Source organism: Rhipicephalus microplus, chromosome 7 (assembly GCF_043290135.1).
Source record: "Rhipicephalus microplus isolate Deutch F79 chromosome 7, USDA_Rmic, whole genome shotgun sequence".
Classification (NCBI taxonomy): Eukaryota; Metazoa; Arthropoda; class Arachnida; order Ixodida; family Ixodidae; genus Rhipicephalus; species Rhipicephalus microplus.
Window position 1 is genome coordinate 7,002,767 of NC_134706.1, and position 20,333 is coordinate 7,023,099.

General features: G+C 44.4%; 2 protein-coding genes across 4 annotated transcripts in view; one reads left to right on the forward strand and one right to left on the reverse strand.

Moving 5' to 3' along the window:
- sdk (sidekick cell adhesion molecule) overlaps nt 1–20,333 on the forward strand; it is a 69,852-nt gene that overhangs the window by 34,059 nt on the left and 15,460 nt on the right. For all 3 annotated transcript variants that reach the window (XM_075868553.1, XM_075868555.1, XM_075868554.1), the window contains 10 exons: nt 1,583–1,740; nt 3,837–4,113; nt 5,504–5,691; nt 8,567–8,846; nt 11,743–12,206; nt 13,201–13,378; nt 14,244–14,314; nt 14,472–14,712; nt 15,251–15,366; nt 19,834–20,014. In XM_075868553.1, coding sequence (XP_075724668.1) covers nt 1,583–1,740; nt 3,837–4,113; nt 5,504–5,691; nt 8,567–8,846; nt 11,743–12,206; nt 13,201–13,378; nt 14,244–14,314; nt 14,472–14,712; nt 15,251–15,366; nt 19,834–20,014 — 2,154 coding nt within the window. The remainder of the gene's footprint in view (nt 1–1,582; nt 1,741–3,836; nt 4,114–5,503; nt 5,692–8,566; nt 8,847–11,742; nt 12,207–13,200; nt 13,379–14,243; nt 14,315–14,471; nt 14,713–15,250; nt 15,367–19,833; nt 20,015–20,333) is intronic.
- LOC142767261 (uncharacterized) lies at nt 16,179–19,466 on the reverse strand. The gene has a single exon (XM_075868558.1). The coding sequence runs from the start codon at nt 18,886–18,888 to the stop codon at nt 16,723–16,725; it is 2,166 nt and encodes a 721-aa protein (XP_075724673.1). The 5' UTR covers nt 18,889–19,466; the 3' UTR covers nt 16,179–16,722.

The following is a 20,333-nucleotide window of genomic DNA, read 5'->3' on the forward strand; positions in this document are numbered from 1 at the left end:
GATAAGCTGGTACGGCTTATGCAGATACAAAATGCATTATGTTCAATGGCCGCCGAGTCGGGGATTTGACTTCACTACATTTAAAACGAAACTACTGTTTACGCGGGTACGGTTTAGCGAGGTTTCACTGTATATTCATTTCGCCTCTCTAATTCATTGCCTGCCCCTGGCACTCGCGAGACAGTTCTTGCTAAAGAAAATATTGCAGCTGTGTCCTGTCGTTTATGGCTAGGACATGTAAGCAAATATAACTTACAGTAAAATTTTTTGAAACAGATAGAGTGCACGTTTCTACATGTCTGTGCCAACATCTCAGCAGTGCTGCCACGGCAAGTCGGCGTGCCATGTGCGACAAGTCAGTATGCCTCATGCGTGCAACTGGCACCACGACTTGTGCCAGTTGCCTTTTTGTGTTGCTTAAATTTTTTATTTTTAACAGTTCATGTTTACACTGACAGTCACTATTCGTGTTTGACGAGACATCTTCACAAACACCTTCTTGAACAGTGTTACAGTAAAGCTCGCAAACAAGAGGACTATAAAACAACAGTAGTAGTACATCTTGATGTGAGTGCACATTACCCACATAAAAAGTAATCGTTTGTAGATGAGAAGAAAACAGCATTATACATCTATATGTTGAAGAACCTCGTGTAAAAATCATCTGCAGTGGAACACGGGAGGAAATTTCAAAGAGCAGCTGAAAAAGCTTTGTTATCAGGTATTCTAACCGTAATCACTGGTAGTTGATTGCGTACATAAAAAAATCACAGCATATCCATGGAGTGAATGATGAAAATGGGGCGAAGCATCCGTTTGTCTATCCGTCCGTGTGTCCATCTGTCCGTCCGTCCATGCGGCCGATCGCGTTCGAGAATGTACACGGCACGCGGATAACATCGATGGGACGCGAGCGAAGGTAGCCAAGTGCAAGCGTCTTCAATGCGCCCACCGCTCTGCTTCGTCCATGCCCCACCAACGATCCACCACGTATGGTGACGATCCAGAGACTGAGAGAGGCACTCGTTCCCCACACACTCAGGCAAAGCGCGTGCAGCAGCCAATTGAAGAGTAACGGTACAGCGCCATCTAGAGTATCCTCACTCAACTATAGTTTGTATGTGTTTCAAGAGACAGCGCCATCTATTATACTGCTTGGGAAATACTGCCTTCTTTGAACTTCGTCTCTAAAATAACTTCGTCTCTAAATGAACTTCGTCTCTAAAAATAGCCGGCTGCGCTTGGTGTACACTGAATAAACAGCGAAACTGGTGGTGTGCAGTGGGGTTGAGTGAAGTGGGGTGAAGTTGGTAAATAAAATAGGAGGAGTGGCGTAAGCAGGTGTGGGTGTAGTGGTGAGTTGTGGGAGTGGTGGGGAAATAACACATTCGTTATGCGATTTATCTACTTCAACCTACAATGGCCCCTGGAAATGAAAGCCTCGACTAAGGACAGTTTTGCTGTTAAGAAAGTTGCTTTTAAAAGATTAGTTCTGCAACCATATTTGCTGACCATGATCTCATGATCTGTTTGTCTGAATGTGTAGTGGGGCTGACATGTCTAGGAAACTTGTTTATTGCAGTGTTGCCAACTGCACCGAGACGCCTGGCTGTGTCAAACATTGGCCCATTCTCGGTGATGCTCCAGTTCACGCCGGGCTTTGATGGCAACACCTCCATCACCCGCTGGATCGTGGAGGCCCAGACACGGCGCTCCGAGCAATGGATACCGGTTCATGAGGTTAGGACTACTTAACATGACCAAGCAAGCTTGTCACACAGCATGTCGTTTTAGAAGTAGGCAGTCAATTCTGTTGATTGTTGACTAGTTGCTCATTGTGCAACAAAGTTTAGCACGCATGCTAAACTTTGTTGTCTGCAGTTTAGTTACTGTATGTATGTGTGTAATTACTACAGTTTTTTTCTATATTTGGGGTTAAAACTGCAGGTGCAGCCATTAGACGGAGAAAAAAGCAGAATTTCTCTCTGTTTTCAGCACTACTTACCTTAATTGAACTGCAGTACAGTAAAACCTCATTAATTCAAACTCTGTCATCTTGAAATTCTACTTAATTCAAAGTATTTCAACGGTCCTGTATTTTGTAATGTAAGTTTGTGTAGATAATTTGAAGCAGCGACCAACACCAGTCCGGTTAACTTAAAAACCTTGGGTGCAGTGTACCGATCCTCGATCCTGATTCCGCCGCAAAACTGCGGAAACGACAGCCCTTGAGAGCCACTAGGCAATGTGCTCTAGTGATACTACTGAGCGGCAGCTGAAGTACCCCTGCTTTAATACTTCCAGCCAGAAAAATAGTGATCAGTTGAAATGTGCACCTGCGGAAAACAAGACTCACTTAGTGTCTCACTTCGGGCGCAGACTCACTTCGGGCGCAGGTAGCATGTTGCATGCTTCTCGCACTGTCAGGGCATCATAATTTACCCGTTCTTTCTGGGAATATAGAGAAACTAATAAGGGACAGCCTTGTCTGTGTATTTGCGCTGTTTTTACATCCAAGCATGAATCACAAACTAACCCGACTTACGCTTCACCTGCTACACCTACTTCGAAGCTAAGTTCTAAAGGTTCAATGATCATGCTTTTTTTTGCCAAAACATCGCGAATTTTGTCACACTGTCTATTAATAAAATCTTTATTTTACTAGAAAGATAGGGCAAATGGTCACATCATGACGTGCTGATGCAGCAAGGAGCAGATGACATGCTGCCTGCTTGCGACTACTGTGTTGAGTGAAGATTTATTTTTTTTGCAGGCGCGCATTTCAGTTGATCACTTTTTTTTTCTTGTTTGCGATCGCAGCAGCGAGGCCTGGCGTTCGCCCTTGCTTGAGGCGAAACTGTGACTTTGTATTGCTGGAAAACATAACCCTTGGAGCCGCAAGCTAGCCAGCACAGCAAACGACGAGCCCTGATTAAACTTTGAATAATTTCAGTTTTCTTGCATCCCACTTTTTGTATGTTCTGTTCATTTGAAAAACCGTTCATTCGAAGATTTCTCACGGTCCCAACGACTTCGAATTAACGAGGTTTTACTTACTTGTTTGCACTGGAAGAAGGGAAAAACAAACTGGCATTTTCACTTGGTTGTAAGGATGTTATTTTTCATCCTCATCTCCTTTAAATATCAAATCTCTAAACCTGTCTTTGTCTCAGAGGAAGTCGTCCTCTGTTTTATCGAATTCCTTATAATCTCGTGAAGTTTTTTTCCCCCGTCTTGAACAAAACCCCACCCTACGCTTCTAAAATCTAGTGGCAGACATCCACATGAGTTGCCCTGTTCAGCCGTCCGATCGGTGTTGTTTTGTGAACAGCAGTGGCATGGAGGCAGCCACTAAATATGTGAGGCTGTGCTTTTGTTGCCTGGAGGCACCAAAAACTATTCACATCATTGTTGCCTCTCCCCCCTCCCCCTCTGAAAAGAGGCAGGGAAAAAAAAAGGCTTTGGTATTTTCACACCATTCAACCAAAAACACTTGCAAATCTTTTCAAAAATTAAGGGTGTGGATATCATATGGGTAATTTTTAAATGTATGTTTTGGGAGGAAATTTTTTTCAAAAACTTCTGGGTGCAATTTTGAAAACAATACACTTTCTTAGTGTGCAGGGAACATTTTAGAAAGAAGACAGATAGGACAGATGGCAGCTATTGCAGTTATTACACTAGTATATATAGTACACTTATCTTTCATAATAAACCTGGTAAGAAATGAGTGTTTTATAAAATGTTTAGCTTGAGGGGCTATACATCGGGGCAATAGACAGTTCAGAAATAGCGTTTGGTTACCGGTGTTATGACAAGCGGTACCTCATGTGCAGACGAGTGCACCCGGTGCTCGGACATTGCACGTGTCTCCCCTGGTGCCGTTCACCGAGTACCGGCTGCGCCTCGTGGCCACCAACGTTGTGGGGCCCAGCCCGCCGAGCGAGCCCTCTCAGTGGTTCCAGACCATCCAGGCCCCGCCTGCACATCCCCCACGCAATGTGACCGTGCGGGCCGTAAATGCCAATGCCCTGCGCGTCCGCTGGACGCCGCTGCCCCAGGTCGACTGGTACGGAGTCCCTAGAGGCTACAACGTTTCCTTTCGAGCAAAAGGTACGTGTCTCTCTCAGTTCTGATCTCGATGCTATGTGCACTCCATTTCTTCTTATACATCAAGTGAATAGGTCAGCAATTTCACTCTTGTTGACTCACTCAGACTGAGCGGTGAGTCGGAGTCTGGGTGGGTATTATTTTGGCGAGTTTGAGTCACGTGAGTTTGGCTGAGAAAAATTTTAGTGAATTCGAGTCTTAGGGAATTCGTTTGAGGAAAATTTTGGTGGGTCTGTGTCTTGGGGAAGCTCAAAATACATTACTTGAGTGAATCCATGTGAGCTGTACATTTTTTGCCGACGTATGGTCGGGCGCAATGATGTAGGGAGCTATGCAAGTATTTTAGTCACCAAGTTGTATAAACTCATGCATCTCAAGTTCGGATTTTGTCGTCAGGAATGTGGCCTTCCTGATTGACTGTGCCTGCAGGCGACCCGACTAATTGCAGAAGCTACATTACCAAAATAAAGAGACACTGAGTGATTTAGGACAACGTGCTGACAACTGTATAAATAACTGGGGTTAGTTGGCTTTGTTTGTAAGGCATAAAGTATCTTTCATTTATTACCCACTCAGAAGACGAAATAAAAAAATTATATTTGAGCAGTAAAATCATTGAGTTTTTGTTGGCGAGGTTGTATCTACTACAAGTCTTGTTTGTTTCCATCTCGTTGCACCAGATGAATGAAATGAAGTATACAGGCGTACCTGGGGAAGTGGTACATGCATTTATTGGGTAGAAACATGTGAGAGAATCATTATTTGAGCAGCATTATTAAGTTACTCTTTTTAAATACAGTCACCCTTCTGTGATGGTAGACTTAGTATGCGAGACAAAAAGCAAAAATTAGGCTAATTGTGTTGTCATCTTGAAGCCCTTGCACCAGCGAGCTGTGGGGCTTGCCTGCAAATTTTGTTAATGACTTGAAGCAACTGTTTCATAGGAGGCTGCTGGTACCAATGAGATGATGCTTGTGGGTATGTTCAGATTTTCTAAACAACGGCTCTTTTGGACAGGAGTGGGCACAACGCTCGCATTCGCACATTTGTGTGCATGACTTCATCCTCTTCTTATAAGTGCACTCCCTGAAAAGTACACTGAAATCTTGGTATAACGAGATATCAGTTATAACGAAGTAAATTATAAAGTCTTGCAAAATAAATATGGTGGTAGGAATATACCTTTATAACGAAATTTCGTATATAACAAACTTATTTTGCAGTACAATGTAATTTTGTCATAATGAAGTTTGAGTGTATAAATTACTGACTCACTCACGTAGTAGCACTGCTGTTTTGTTAATGCCTCTGGAAATCTCACTCTGAATGTGTGCATTGGCCTCCTTAGCATCTGATATTCTGATTGGACACCGCACGTTTGCCTTTCACGCAGATGAACCCGACTTCAAGTGGACCGTCGTTGAGGATCACAACGCCAACAGTGTTGTGTTGGACAACCTACAGGCATTCACACCGTACGAGGTGTTCATGGTGGCCTTCAATGATGTGGGCGCCAGCAGTGCCAGCGCAATTTCATCCGAGCACACCCGTGAATCGACCCCTTCTGCTGGCCCTTCCCAGGTATGAGGGCTGCCACTAGGATTCCCATTCGGTGTCGGGAAACAATGGAGTGATTGCAGCTAAGAAACTTTAGAGTAAAATAGCACTTACCGTAATTACTCGAATCTAACGCACACCTTTTTTCTGGTTAAGCGAGTTTATAAATTGCATGCGCGTTAGAATCGAGTACGAACAAAAAAAATACGGTCAATCTATTGCCATCGGCAAATCCAAAATGGCCGCCCCCTACGTGCGTCGGCATGGCGCGTCGGCCATTTCTGCCTATGTATTTCCCATGTGCGGCACTTCGTACGTGTGCTGAGGAGTTCGTCATCTAGTAGTGCATTAGCATCGACGGCGTGGAAGGGCCGACTCCAAAAACTCGATAGCACCACGATGCCGCTTTTAAAAGAAAAGTTATGGCGTGTGCAGAAACGGAGGAAAATCGGGCCGCATCGCGGTCGTTCGGAGTTCCCGAAACGTGCGTGCGAGACCGGCGGAAACAAAAGCAGAAGATTCTCGACAGCAAAGCTTCACGCAAAGGCTTCATTGGACCACAGCAGGGTCGGTTTCCGCAAATTAAAGAGCTGCTCGGCAAGTATGTGCTTGAGCAGCGAGCGACACAGCGGCCCGTGACGACAGAACTGCTCCAAGTACGGGCTATGCAATTAGTCTTGGAAAAAGGTCTAATGCAGAGCCAGTTTAAAGCGAGCAGGTGCTGGCTAACTACCTTTATTCAGAGGAAAGGCTTTTCCCTCCGAAGGGGAACATGCATATGCGAAAAGTTTTGCGGAGGAGTACGATGAAAAGCTTCACAGTTTTCAGAGGTTCGTCCTAAACTTGCGGCGCAACAACGGCTACCTGCTTGGGCAAATCGGGAATGCCCATCAGACGCCTCTTTACTTCGACATGCCTGGCACCACAACCGTCGAGAAGAAGGGCGCGAAGCAAGTTCGCGTGCTGACATCGGTCCACGGTAAAACTACCGTGACGGAAAGCTCTGTTACACGTCAGATGGGCACAAGCTTCGCCCGTACCTCATATTTAAATAGAATACGCTCCCGAAAGGAGTAGTTTTTTCGAGTGGTGTGATCGTGCGGGCGGGCGAGAAAAATGGGTGCGCGTTGCAATTGATGTCTTACGTTTTTTTTTTTTTTTTTTTTCCCGGTGGAAATCGGGTGCGCGTTACAATCGAGGGCGCGGTAGAATCGAGTAAATACGGTATCACTGGCTATAATTTTGTAATGAAAACTTTGTTTTTGTGTACACCCTTGCAGAGTGAATACTAGGAGGACTCTTGATAATTCTAACTTTTGGTTAGCTTAAATAAATTTCAAATTTTTTGGCTGGTCTGCTTTGTTTTTAGTGTTTTTTGAAGAGGCTTTTAGTCATCTGCCTGATTGCAGAAATTTGGTTTATTCATACTTTTTGCTTGGCGGTGCATTGAAATATCTGCTGCCTTTTTAGCTTCTAGCTTGATATTCACATTCTTAAATCACTAATGGTCACAAATAAAGCTGATTGGACACCTATGAAATTCCCACACAAGCGAAATCACGTGCTCTAGCAATCGCATATTGACTGAGGAAGGAAACAAAACAAACGAGACAGTCTATTCTTGATTCAAAATGTGTCGAGCGCTTCCTAAAAATTACTGTGCTTGCAGAACATCGTTGTCATACTGGAAAGCAGTCTAATAATACGAAGGAGCTACGAGATGTCGCGAGCTGGCATGTGCGAATAGTGAATTTTTAGGTTTGAAGCGAATTCGAAGCAAATAATGATTGCTATCAAATAATTTTGAATTGAATTCGAATACGATATATCACATATTATAAAAAAAATTGGGCATATTTGTCATGACCTAACGAACCTGCACAATACTTTTTAAAAATAGAAGCGAGTCCTGTGCAAATGCCATTCTTTTTGGGTCAAAGAAAGTGGAAACAACTTTGAATGGTTGCAGGATTTGACTTTCAGTAGAATTCAAGGGATAGCCTGTAAAATATGTTACATTTGAAAATTTGTTATATTCAGAGCATATAAGGCTATAAACAAGATTTTAAACTTAAAACCTTAATCGAAACGAGGATAGTACCTTCATTTGACCTTGAAGTAGGGCTTTGAAGTTGTGTAGATTTCTTTTTAAATTAATGTTTTCAGGGCTTGGCATTATTGCACTGCAGTGAAACCACTTCTACAGGAGGTTTTATGGGAACTATTGTACGACTCAAAAGGTATTTTCATGTCTTAGCACTCCTTAACTGCAGTGAAACCATCTTTACAGGGTGTTACATGCGGGCCAGTTTGCATTTATTTCTTCATTTCGAATAATTCGAACTTTCAATAATCTGAATTAGATTTGAAGCGAATTTGAATACTGCATTATTCGTTCGAATATTTGAAGCATTCTAATATTTGCTCAAGCTTAGTCATGCGACATAACGCATTTTCTCTCTTAATTACACATAGATGTGTAATATCGAGCACTAGTATGATAGCTTATGTCTAGAACCTTTACTGGCAATTGTGCAGAGCTGTCTGTGATGCTGCTGCGACACTGACAAACAATATACATGACAACATTATTTTGTATCTCTAAAAGAGTTTGCAGCGCAAGAATGCAAGAACTGAAGTAGAGGCGATGTAGTAAAGGCAGAGAGAGACGCGCACGTTCTTCACTGCATTGCCTTTCCTTCGGAACTCACATGCCTGGGCTGCAAACTCTTTTAAAAATGCACTTTAAACAACCAGCTCGAATTCCCCTTCACCTTTTGTTTATATGTTGCTCTGAGTCATATTTATGAGAACTACTAATGATTCAAGCAAAATCCTGAGATTCCTTCGAGGTTTGATTATCGAGATTTAACATTAGTATGAATGTTTGTGTGTGCAGGTGACAGCTAAGGCGACGTCATCGACCACCGTAGTGGTGTCTTGGGGTCCCGTGCCTCGGGCTCATCGCAGCGGTGTCCTCGAAGGCTATCGAGTGGTGTACCAGGCAGCCAGGGAGTCTGCACCCATGCGCAAACACATTGAGAGTAATGCAACCTTCACTACCACCCTGACAGAGCTGCGAAAGTACACTACGTACACGGTGCAAGTGCTGGCGTACACCCGCGTAGGTGATGGAGCCCTCAGCCTGCCACCTATTGCGGTCACCACTTTTGAAGATGGTGAGTCTGTGGGTGTGGTAGCCTACTGTATTGCAAATGCTGCGAGCTTCACCAGTCTGGTCTGTGTATACACTAGGGATGTGCGAGGACCTCGAATAATGAATCGAATAGTGTTCTTTTAGATTAGGTACTCCAATTGAATAGCACATGTTCAAAATACCAACTATTTCTAATACTTTTTTAAAAAATCAGCACTGATGGAAATGTCCTGAAGGAACTAAACACTGAAGCATTGAGAGAGAGCACTTTTCTTATATTGATTATTGGATTGCCAAGATAAATGCAGATAAATCTTTCAGGGGTCTATTGATGCTGTACAAATCACTGGTGAAAGTGCAGGTGAAATAACCGGTGAAAGCGTCACTGAAGCGACAGTGTTTTTTCTGTCTACTATACTCAGTGTGAGATTTATTATGATTAGTTTTATTTAAAAGGTTGTGACAAAGTACCGCCTTGAGTTCTAAAGTAACTGCTGTATTTCAATCTACAGCTGCATAGTATCTTATAGGCTGTCACTGCTTATACACCTTTTCACAGGAGGGGAAAAAAATGTCACCATGAAATACACTGCCAAGGCACAGTCTTGACAGTGTATTTTTGGGGGTTCACGCCAATTTGCGCAGCCCAGAAAGGACTATACGGCGCCCAGGGAGCCATTTTTGAACAGGTCTAAAAGGTCTAAACGAGCTTACTTCAGTTTACATACCGATCTCATTTTTTTTTAAGTTAATCTAATGTCGCTCTGTTAGTGTTTGTAACTCTCTGTGCGAAATAAAATATTGTTAAATTTCACTACTGCTTTGAAAGTGGTCATCTTAATATTCAAATAATAATCAATTTGTATTCATATTTGATCTGGTATCATCACTATTCGATTCGTATTCGGTTCGGTTATAAAATTTACTTTTCGCACACCCCCAGTATACAAACATGCATGAAGGGGCCATAACATGGTCACCCAAGAATTTGTGTTTTTTAGCAAGTAACAGGACTAGAGGGTTTGTTATTCTTATGTGTATATGAAAAAGGGACAGTAAAGGAATATTTCAGTGCAAAATAAGCCCTGCAAGTCAACGGCTATTAGCCCCACCCACCACGAGCGTCCGTCGTTTTGCCATGGCGTCGTGTGTGACATCATGTGTTGTCATCTTCTATCAAGGTTGCAGCTGTTGTAATTTGTTCAATTTTAATGCCCGGACTGAACAAATATAACCTTGTTGTAACGAAGCAGGATATAACGAAGCAATTGTAATTCCTCTTGAAATTCCCATAGACGCCCATGTATTTAAAACCTCGTTTAATGAAGCAAAAATTTCCCCACAGTGGATATAACGAACCATTCCTCGTCTACAATGAGCATTTACTGATCATTCTGTTATACGTCAATTCTCAATATCTTATAGCGTGCGATGGTTTACGTCTCATCACGGCCGTGGTAATTCAAAACTCTCGGCTTGTGCTTCCCGGGAGCCGTTGCCAACGCGTGTGGGAGTGAGTCTCACCGCTTCCCTCATCTTCTGGAACTAATAGACTCGCTCGCGCAGCAACTTGTGCGAGCGTGCGAATCAGCCGGCCTCCCCTCTCCTGTAGAACTCTTTTACCCATCCGTGCATCTGACCTCCTTCTCCCCTTCAGCGCCGTGCTGGGGCCTCGTGTGCCGCTGGGGCGGCGGAGATTGTGGCTTTCTTTTTCTTGTTCGCTGTGGAAGAGCGACACCACCTCTATTAGTTTCTGCAGCCAGACACGAGATGGACAATGACAGCGGGAAATGTAAGCGAAAAAATATAACAATCGAGCAGAAGTCGGCAATGTTGAAAGCCCTCGAGTCTGGCATCAAGAAAAAAAAAAAGTGGCCGAAGATTTTGGCGATGTGTGGGTGCTGCGGCCAACCAGGACTATGCGTTGTGGCACGCTCTCTTTGACGCCGCCGTTGTGCCTTACTGCAACACACTCTGCGTGTACGTCGATGTTGATGCTGACACGGTGACAACCGAAGAAATGTCAGATGCGGAAGTTGTGCCCACTGTGACGTGCGTGCATGACAAATGTGTCGACACCTCGGAGCCTAATGTTGGCAAACCCGACGTAGTGATGCCCGCGCAAGCGCTGGATGCGACAGATCTGCTGTGCTGCTTCTTTGGTGCTTACGATGACGGCGGGGACGGACTCTAAATAGCTGCTGCAGCTGAAAAAGTAGTCATCCATTGAGGAAGAGTCGGAAAAAGTCTATTGAGGAATATTTTTCCTTGACGCGATCTGTCAGCTGGTGTGCTGGATTTGGCAGAAAAAAGTGCATTGTTCTTTATTATTTTGCTAGTTTTTTGCCTTACGACGGCTGTTTTTCTCTGCGCGGAGGGCAGCTGTGATATTCGTTGGAGAGTACATTCTTCCTTACTGGCTAATTGTCGGTAGAAATGGATATTGGCTATAATGAACTAATGGTTATAACAAAGTAACTACGACTTTCCCTTCAACTTCGTTATAACGAAGTTCGACTGTAGCTTGTTTGCATGCGCAGTTGAGCATGGAACAATATCGTCAGAATGCATTTGCACAGACCTTGTCTTAATCTTTAAAAAATATATAGGGGAGGTTAATAATTCGGTCATGACAAATAAGGCCATTTATTTTTATAATATGTATATGCTATTTGAATTCGATTAGAAATTACTTGACTAAAATCACTATTCGCTTCAAGCTCACTTCAAACCTAATAGTATTCACTATTCGCGCAAGCCTATTTTTTCTTTTTTATAATATGTGATATTCAAACCACTGGATTGGAAATTATTTGACCAAATCACCATTTGCTTCGAAGTAACTTTGTGCCTCAAATTTACTATTCGGTCATCTCTTCCTAAAATGTTTTCTTCTTGGTTTGCCTGTTTTCTCCTAGTTCCTGGCCCACCATCGAACGTGTCATTCCCGGACGTCACCACAACGACAGCGCGCATCATTTGGGACGTCCCGCAAGAACCGAACGGGGAAATTTTGGGCTACAAGATCTCCTTCTGGCGACGCCCTGGCTCTTCCTTGGGCAGCGATGCTGAAGACGAGGAAACTTCCGAGAACGCCGACAGGGGCCGAGTGTCACGCGAGGTGTCGGCCATGGATCGGACACTGAAGGCCTTCGACCTGCAGCCACAGTCGTACTACGAGTTTTCCGTGAGCGCGCGCACCCAAGAAGGCTGGGGCATGGAGGCTCGGGCACTCGTGCTGACCACTGCGAGTCGAGAAAAGCCGCAAGCTCCGTCGCGTCCGCTCGTGAGTCCGTCGCAGGTGCAGGCGAGGCACGTCACCCTAAGCTGGACACCCGGACGTGACGGATTTGCGCCGCTCAGGTGTTATTTGCTACAGCAGGTGAGGACTGGGTTGTTCATTTCTTTGGAATTCACTTTGGCTTGAAGGGACCTGTAGAAATCCAAACCACCAATTCATTCATCGCATAATGTATAAATTATCGAACAAATCAATAAGTACATCATGTAAAATTCACTGTTGTTTTATGTTATCTATTGCATGTACATTACTCTTGTTATTTATTTATTTATTTATTTGTTTGTTACTTTAGTAGTATTTATTTTATGATTAAGTAATCTTGTTCTCATTGGAGATTATTTATGCAAGATTGTTTATTATTGAGCAGTAGCTGCAGCAATCATCACTGTGGTTTATGTTCGGTCGTGGCACATGTTCTGTATATAAGGTAGTGATGCAACTTCCTTTAGCACATTGCTGGACTCCATCTACTTTGTGTAAGCAAGCGTTGCTCCATCATCTGTTGTTAACAAAAACTTCAAATTTTAGCACGACGTACCAGCTTTTTGCCTGCCACAGCGGTCTAGTGGCTATAGTGCTCGAATGCTGACCCAAAGGTCACGGGATCGAATCCCGACTGCAGCAGCAGCATTTTGGTGGAGACAAAATGCTTGAGGCTAGCTTACTTAGCTTTAGGTGCATGTTAAATACAACTAGAATCTAGTCATCGAAATTTCGGAGCTCTCCTGTACAGCACTCCTCATAATAATACGGTGGTTTTGGGGTGTAAAACCACGACAATAGGTATTATTACTGGGTTCTTTGTCTCAGCTTTTGTCTTTCTCTGCCTCTTTTTAAAACCAATCCGTTATACAGCATGCCAGAATAAGACAATACTAGTAGAACTGATATTGACCAGTAATGTAGAGAATGTTCCCAGCACTTTGTAACTTGCTGTTACATAGCAACCTTGCACATTGCGCACATGGAGCTTTTCGATTGTAAATGTTTAGGTTCACTTTGAAGTTTTGCATTTAGCAAGATTCTGTCAGCATTAGCGAGACGTGCAGAATGGGTGTGTCGGGATCGGTCCCAGATTGAAAACACGGGCCCCTGGAAGGAGCTGCCCCAGAAGCTGGACCCGAGCACCACCACGTACACAGTGGCCGGACTGAAACCAGCCACACGATACTTGTTTCGGCTGCGAGCAGTCAATGACCTCGGTTTCAGCCCTTGGAGCGAGCCATCTAACGAAACCTGGACACTACCAGCAGGTAAGTCCCCTGCGTATACACCCTTTTGCAATGCTCATTTTGATTCAGTGTCTATGAAGGCATGGAATTTACATAATTTAATGCCATTGTGCTGAGACCCAATTTAAAGGAAATGGAAGTGTTAGAGTAAATTACAGCGTGTCTTTCAGGGACCCTGAAAAGGCTTTGATGATTTCGTACAAACACATTGAACCAGTAGATCAAGTCCAAAGGTCATTTACAAACCAATTTGAGCTCTGCATAAACTGCGTAATTTATCATAACGCTTTAAAGCTGCAAATCACAGCAGATTGCTGCAGATCGCTGCGACTCGGCCAAACGCGTTTTCGTTATATCAAGGCCGTCTCCCACTGTTATTTTGTTACATAGAGGTCGCAAATACATGCGCTTCTATGGAGTAATGGCGGGGAAAAGTAACACTTCGTTATATGGAGGTTCATTATAAGTAGGTTTAACTGTAGCAATTTTAATGTGAATGTGAAGAAAGTGATGTGAACAAAGAGGTAACTTGCTGCTGTCAGGCACCGAACCTGCGACCTTGGAATAATGCGTCAGATGCTCTGCCAACTGAGGTACAGCTGTGGTCATCCCCCCATCCGTGTGTACATTTTACATTTACGTCACAACTACTGCAAATAACATTCCCTATACTTTTCTTGGCTTTTTTGTCGGCTTGTTCTAAATAATGTTGTGTCTAGCAAAGCAAAATCAGCCCTCCTCATTTCTCTCTGAAATGCAGGTGTTTAGCAACATTTCGATTCATATCTACTGGAGCTGGTTGAAGCTGCAGCACTTCTCTGTGTCGTCATTTTAACTGCGCCGGCAGTCACACTGACTTGCGCTTTCTTTCTTCTCTTTTTTCTAGCACCACAAGTTGCTCCAACAAACGTAGTTGTGACTCCGTACACGACCACATCGATCACCGTTGTTTGGAAGGTAAGCTGCATGGGCACGCTTTGTTTCTTCTGTGTGGAAATACCCTCTAAATTCGATTGCATCTGAAGCTATTTCGAGGTTCTGCCTCGCTCTCTCTTTTTTTATTATCCTTAAGCCTTTAAAAGTCCAGTTTTGTAAACTGAACAACTTTGTGCAGGGTCTTGTGGACGAAGAGTGGAACGGTGACAAGCGACATCCCGGCTACCGTGTGGAGGCCTGTCCCGTAGGTGCGTCGTTGCAAGACTGTCGTGTGCGTTCGCTCGATGGCCTTGAAGGCGGTCCTCTCACTCTGGAAGGACTGCAGAGAGATCGTATCTACGAGGTGCGGGTAATCGCCTACAACGGCCAGGGGGATGGACCCCCGACCAGACCTGTCTCCGTCTATGTTGGGGAAGCCGGTAAGCGGAACAATTTGTTATATTATTTGTTTTTCTCGGGTGATTTCACCAGCCTTGTGGACAGCTACTGGATGAGCGTAGCACAGGAGCTGCTCACAATCGCGCTTTGTTGGGGGCAAAAGAAAGCATCTGTGTACTCAGATTAAGGTTCATGTTTAAGACTGCCGGTGGGTAGAAATTAATCCAAAGTTCTCCACTACGTGGCGAGGCATCTTCTAGTCTTATTGTGCCTTTGGCATGTAAAACTCAAAAAGTTTCTTGCAGTGCTTCGACCCATACACCTGCTATCTTTCTGTCGTAAATTTTTTGAGTGACATGGTTAAAAACTTGTCATTAAAATATATCAGATATTGCAATGACAATTACGCTTTTTAAGTTTAAATGAGTTATCTCGTATTCATGGCTGGTGGGTGTCAAAGGTGAGACGTACCTTTAGAACAGAACACATCGAACATTACAAAGTTGCGGCTTGCAATACTCTGGCCTACTTGACAGAATCTCAAAGTTGTTTGAACTACCATTTCTCGTGTCTCTACAGTACCCACTGGCAGCCCAAGACAGCTGAAGCTTGACTCGCCGAGCTCTACTGAAATAGTGGTATCCTGGGCACCGCCTGCCGAATCGGAACGCAACGGTGAACTGCTCGGATACAAGGCAAGAACATCAAAGTTTTGTTTCAGCTTTTCAGTGTCCCTGTTTTTCAACACGTAAACCTTTCTCGTATTAACAGGAAGCACATTTGTGTGTGGCAGGTTTTAAATTTATCAGCAAGGTAAAACAGCAACCTGATCACCAGTTACTAATGTTGTTAGCCATAAATTTGGGCCATAGATTTCTGTGCTCGTATCTGATTCATGTTTACTATGTAGGCGTGGGTAAGTATTTGAGCTTTCAAATATTTGGTCAAATATTACAATATTTAAATTCGCTTTGACACAAATCTTAATTATTTGAAATTTTGAAGTGTTTGTGTTTGAATTGGACGAATAGATGCATGTTTGATCGCGTGTGGTCTCTTAAAAAGGTGGTTTCACAGCAATGTGGGGCTGTTGTACTATGAAACCACCAATTTAGGGGGAATCTGCGCTGCTGCAAAGCCACTTTTCAAGGTCAAATGTACCAATTACCAGCTCCTCAAATAATTATTTAGGTCAAGGAGTGTGTTTACAAGCGTAAGTGCACCAAGTAGGAAAAATTGAAACACGAGCATATAATACTGCTTATAACTATCCTTTATATTTTATTCAAATCCTGCCACTATTTAATTTGGTTCCACTTCACTAAAAACCAAAAAAGTTACATTCACAGTCACCTACTTATAATCTGTAAAAATATTGTGCAACTGGTGTCCCAACAACAACAAAAAATGCTCTTTTTTTTAATATATGTAATCGTATTGAGAGTAGGCATATACTGGTTAGTGGCATGACTCGTGCTATAGAGACATTTGATTCTCTTGAGGGGGGAGGTGGGGATCGAAAGTGAAATTCTTTAGTTTTTGTCGTAGAGCAATGAAATTTGGCATGCTTACTGGAAACTGCGCTAAATGATAAATGACAAAGTTTCATTCAGCTATCTCCAGTAGTTCTGGCATTATAAATTTTTTTATCCATCAGTGTACTACCAAACTTGCCCAAAGCCTGGTGTGACAAAAAAACATGGTAGAAGCCTATAGTTGCTCTTACATTTTAGCCATTGGGATGGTTGATGTCGTGACATTCTGCAAATATTTTTATGACTCTGTTTTTATTTTACAGAGAACATTGTATACATGCTTGTAAATGTGGTCGTTATCATAATGTGAAATTAGCTTAGGAGTAAAAATACTGAGGTAGTAATAAACAAATATGAAAACGTCACGACATAGAAAATTCACTGAGGAACACAATGCAAAAAACCACATGAAAATCCGTCAAGCCATAGTCATGCAAGCATCGTGGCAAGCTGGACAGTCGGGTCAAAACACGTTTCTGAGAAAACTGGCGTTAAAGTTCAGTCAGTAAAGGTCCATCAAAATGCCCCGGGACTGTAATACTTTGTGTCTTTGCTTGCGAGGGTCTTCTTACGTCCTTTCTCTTTCATTTTTTCTGCACTGCGTGCTTTTCGTTTTCTTTGCTGGTCTTTTTCTTTAGCTCTTTGAAGGGCGAGGCTAGCAGGTTTGATGCCCACGGACTTGCACATTTCAGTGTAGGCTCGCAAATTCCCAAAATTGTAGCGTGCAACTGCTTCATGTACTGTTGTCTCCACTGCGAACAATGAAGCGTGTTGGTCCTTTGAAGTCAGTGACCAAATAACTGAATGCAAGCTTTCCGCCGCATTCTGAGTTTTGTTGCCTTTGCATCGCTCCAACAGTTGCGGGTCAGAGAGACGTTGGTATACAGGCAGCAGAGCCTCCGCTACACGTTTCGACAGGTTATACCTGTGAGGTGGTGCTGGCTCCATTTTGGCCTGTGCTGAACGATGTTTGCACCAGCTATCAGGGCCAGGTGGGCAGAGCTCATGGTGAGGCTCGTCGTCGGTGGACGTGACGTGATAAAAAGTGGCCATCACGGCCCTTTGCATGTCAGGGACACTTGTGTGTTTTCGCAAGGCTAACCCGTAGTAGCTGGTCAGTTTTTTAATCAACTCCTGCGTCAGTCCACCTCTCCCACCCAATGGCTCCCCTTTCTTAGCTCTTGTCACCAGTGTGCGGAGAGCGGTACCCATTCTCTTCTGCACATGGTTCACGCAGTCTTCTTTGGTCAGTGGTATGAAGCCGTACACCTCATCTTTGCACAGAGCAAGATAGGTTCGGCTGTCACCATCACATATAATGTTGGTGTAGCGGAGGCCATACCTGCTGACAGAGCGCCTGAAAAGTGTCAGAGCAGCCTCCACTTCCATCTGTCCGGAGCCAACATCAGTATTCTTCTGACATTGATGTTTCTCAGCCCAAGTGACGAAGTTGGGGTCGCTCTCTGCTGGTTGTTGACAACACCCAAGACAGAAGTTGGAAAGGACTGTGCAATCCAGCACAAGCCCCGTGTAAAACTCAATAATACATCCTACCCCAATGTGTGAGCTGTGGCCTCTTGTAAGCCACGTGCCGTCATACACAACTGTGATGTTGTTTGGGCTTGATGGCTGCATCTTACTGTACACGTCTTTTACCGCAAGCACAGCATCTGCAAAGATGTTTTGTGCAGCTTCCTCTGCTCCTGGTTTGAATGTTTTTTTTAGGTGTTCCTGATAGGTTTTTTGATGAATGCCCCGATGAGAGACATTCATTGTAGCCCAGAAGTCATTCAGGGCAGTGGGCCCTTTTCCAATGGACTTGATTGCTTGCATGGCTCTTAGGTTGACTTCAAAAGCCCTTCCTTCGGATTTTCTACTGGATGACCAAGGTGAATGAATAGGGCCACAGGAAGCACACAAAAGTACCAGTTTTACTGCCAGGCCCAATTTTGTCCCATGCTGCACTGACAAAGTCTTCTTACAACATTTTGGGCAGAGTGCAGGTCCTATTAGGGAATTCATGGCAGAAACCTGAATTAGGGTGAACTCATCCTCTTTTGTTGCCGATGTTTGCTCCGTTTGCTGCGCGAACCCGAACTTCCGCTCCGTTGCCGACACCTCGCGAAGTGCATCGCGGACACTTCTGGCTTGCTTCTCGGCGCCTTCCGAGGACACGAAACGAGGTTCCAGGTGTATTTGAACGGTGCGCTTCCGCTGAGGCAAACGATCGCCGACATCCTGGACAGCTGGCACCACGTCGTCGTCCGCCGCCGCGAAAACGAAACTTTTCTCGCGTTCACACCGCACCGTGATGCCGCGGCTAGTTGATGGCCCCGGGTCTTCAGTGTCACTGCCAGGCGTCGATTCACCGTCACTTTGAACAGCCGGCACCGCATCGTCACCCGCCGCAGCGAAAACGAAACTTCTTTCGCGTTCGGGCCGCACCGCAACGTCGCGGCTAGTTGACGGCCCCGCGTCATAGGCCTCACTGCCGAGCATCGGCAGCGAGCAGGTGTCGGCTTCCGACGACACGTAGCTTGGTGGCGACGCGGTACTCGGTTCGTCTGATTCAATCGCTGCTGACTGCTTCGTTTTCCCAACAGGAGGCTTGCGTTTACGCTTCCCGTAAGCGTACTTCGTCCGGTACTTCGTCCTGCGCTTCCGGTCCACGCGACGATCCATTGCGGGCGCTAAGCCTCGCGCTAGAGAAGAGTTGGCGTATCGGCGACCGTATCGGCGTATCGGCAGGGGATTCGCAAACTATAGTGCGCCAGCGTGTGCGTAGCAGACGTGCGTGCGCGGAGCAGACGACCAGCGCAAGCAAGCGCGTCCCAGCAGCCACTCACAGAGCGCGCTCAGTACCACGTGACAGGAGCGACCAATGGGTGCGCGTCTAAGGCGTCGCGGATGCCTTCGCATTTTTTCTGTTTGTGCGTTTATCTTAGCTCGTAGAGTCGTGGTTTCACCGGGAGAAGTACGGCGGTGAAGCAAGCTTTCCAGTGACACCAAGCTTTCCGCGAGCGGCGGCGAAGGCGCGGAAGTATCGCGCTCGGAAATGGGCCATTTTCGCGCAGATTTCAGCCAGCTTTTTGCGATCCGCGGTCAGAAAAACATTTTTTAAGCTTACTTTGAGATCGTTTTCGGCGGAAATATTTTTAGATATGATAGAAATGGTGATGCAGAATCCAAATCTGCCCTTATCCAAAATTCGTTTTTTTGCGAGAATTTCGCGATTTGATCCCCGCGTCCCCCCTTAAAGACATGTCACATCAAGTTTGAATTTACATTTCAAGGAGCAATACCTAATAATACTGGCAACGAAAATACGTTGATCAATCAATCAATCAAACAGTCAATTGTTGCTCTCCTTAAGCCGATGTGGCATGGTGTGCTAATTCCGACCCAGCATGTGCTCTCGTAAATGAATACATCTCTCAATCACTCAATTAGCTAGATGTCAAGTTAAGGACGTTTTTAAGAACTATTCTCCCCTAGTTATAATGCATAACATTTCTTTGTTGAGTACACAGACGGCAAATGTGTACTATGGTTTGAATCACCCTGATGCAAAGTTTAAAGAATAGCCCATACATACTAAATGGAAGCTTATCCCGGCCTATTTTTCAGATTTTCTACAAAGCGGAAGGTGATGTGGAAGAAGCCATGGAAGCAGTCCCAGCAACACCAACTGCCTACACCATCACCGACCTGCGGCGCTTCACCAGGTATTCAGTGCAGCTACTGGCATTCAATCCGGCTGGTGACGGTCCACGGTCCAAGTCACTGCAAGTCCACACGCAGGCCGACCGTGAGTGATGCCTTCACCATGCTGTGAACAAGAGTTATGCAGTCTCGATCCAATTTTTTATTCGCTTTATTCCATACTCCAAAGGCATGGGGGTGTAATGTTACTAGCAAGTTTTCTTTGTTGCGTCGCTTTGTAGAAAATGGACAATAGGAGTATTCGAAGCAAATATGCAGTTTGTCTGCATTCTCAGAGCTTATACAGCATACTTAACATAACATAGCTTTATTTTTTTTATAACTTTATTTTCCCTTTATTTTATTAAATGTGTGACTATATTATACAGATTATGAATATATGACCTACCATAATTACTCGAATC

Excerpts from the sequence above, each read along its gene's own strand:
- LOC142767261 (XM_075868558.1), bottom strand. The coding sequence starts at position 18,888 with ATGGATCGTCGCGTGGACCGGAAGCGCAGGACGAAGTACCGGACGAAG.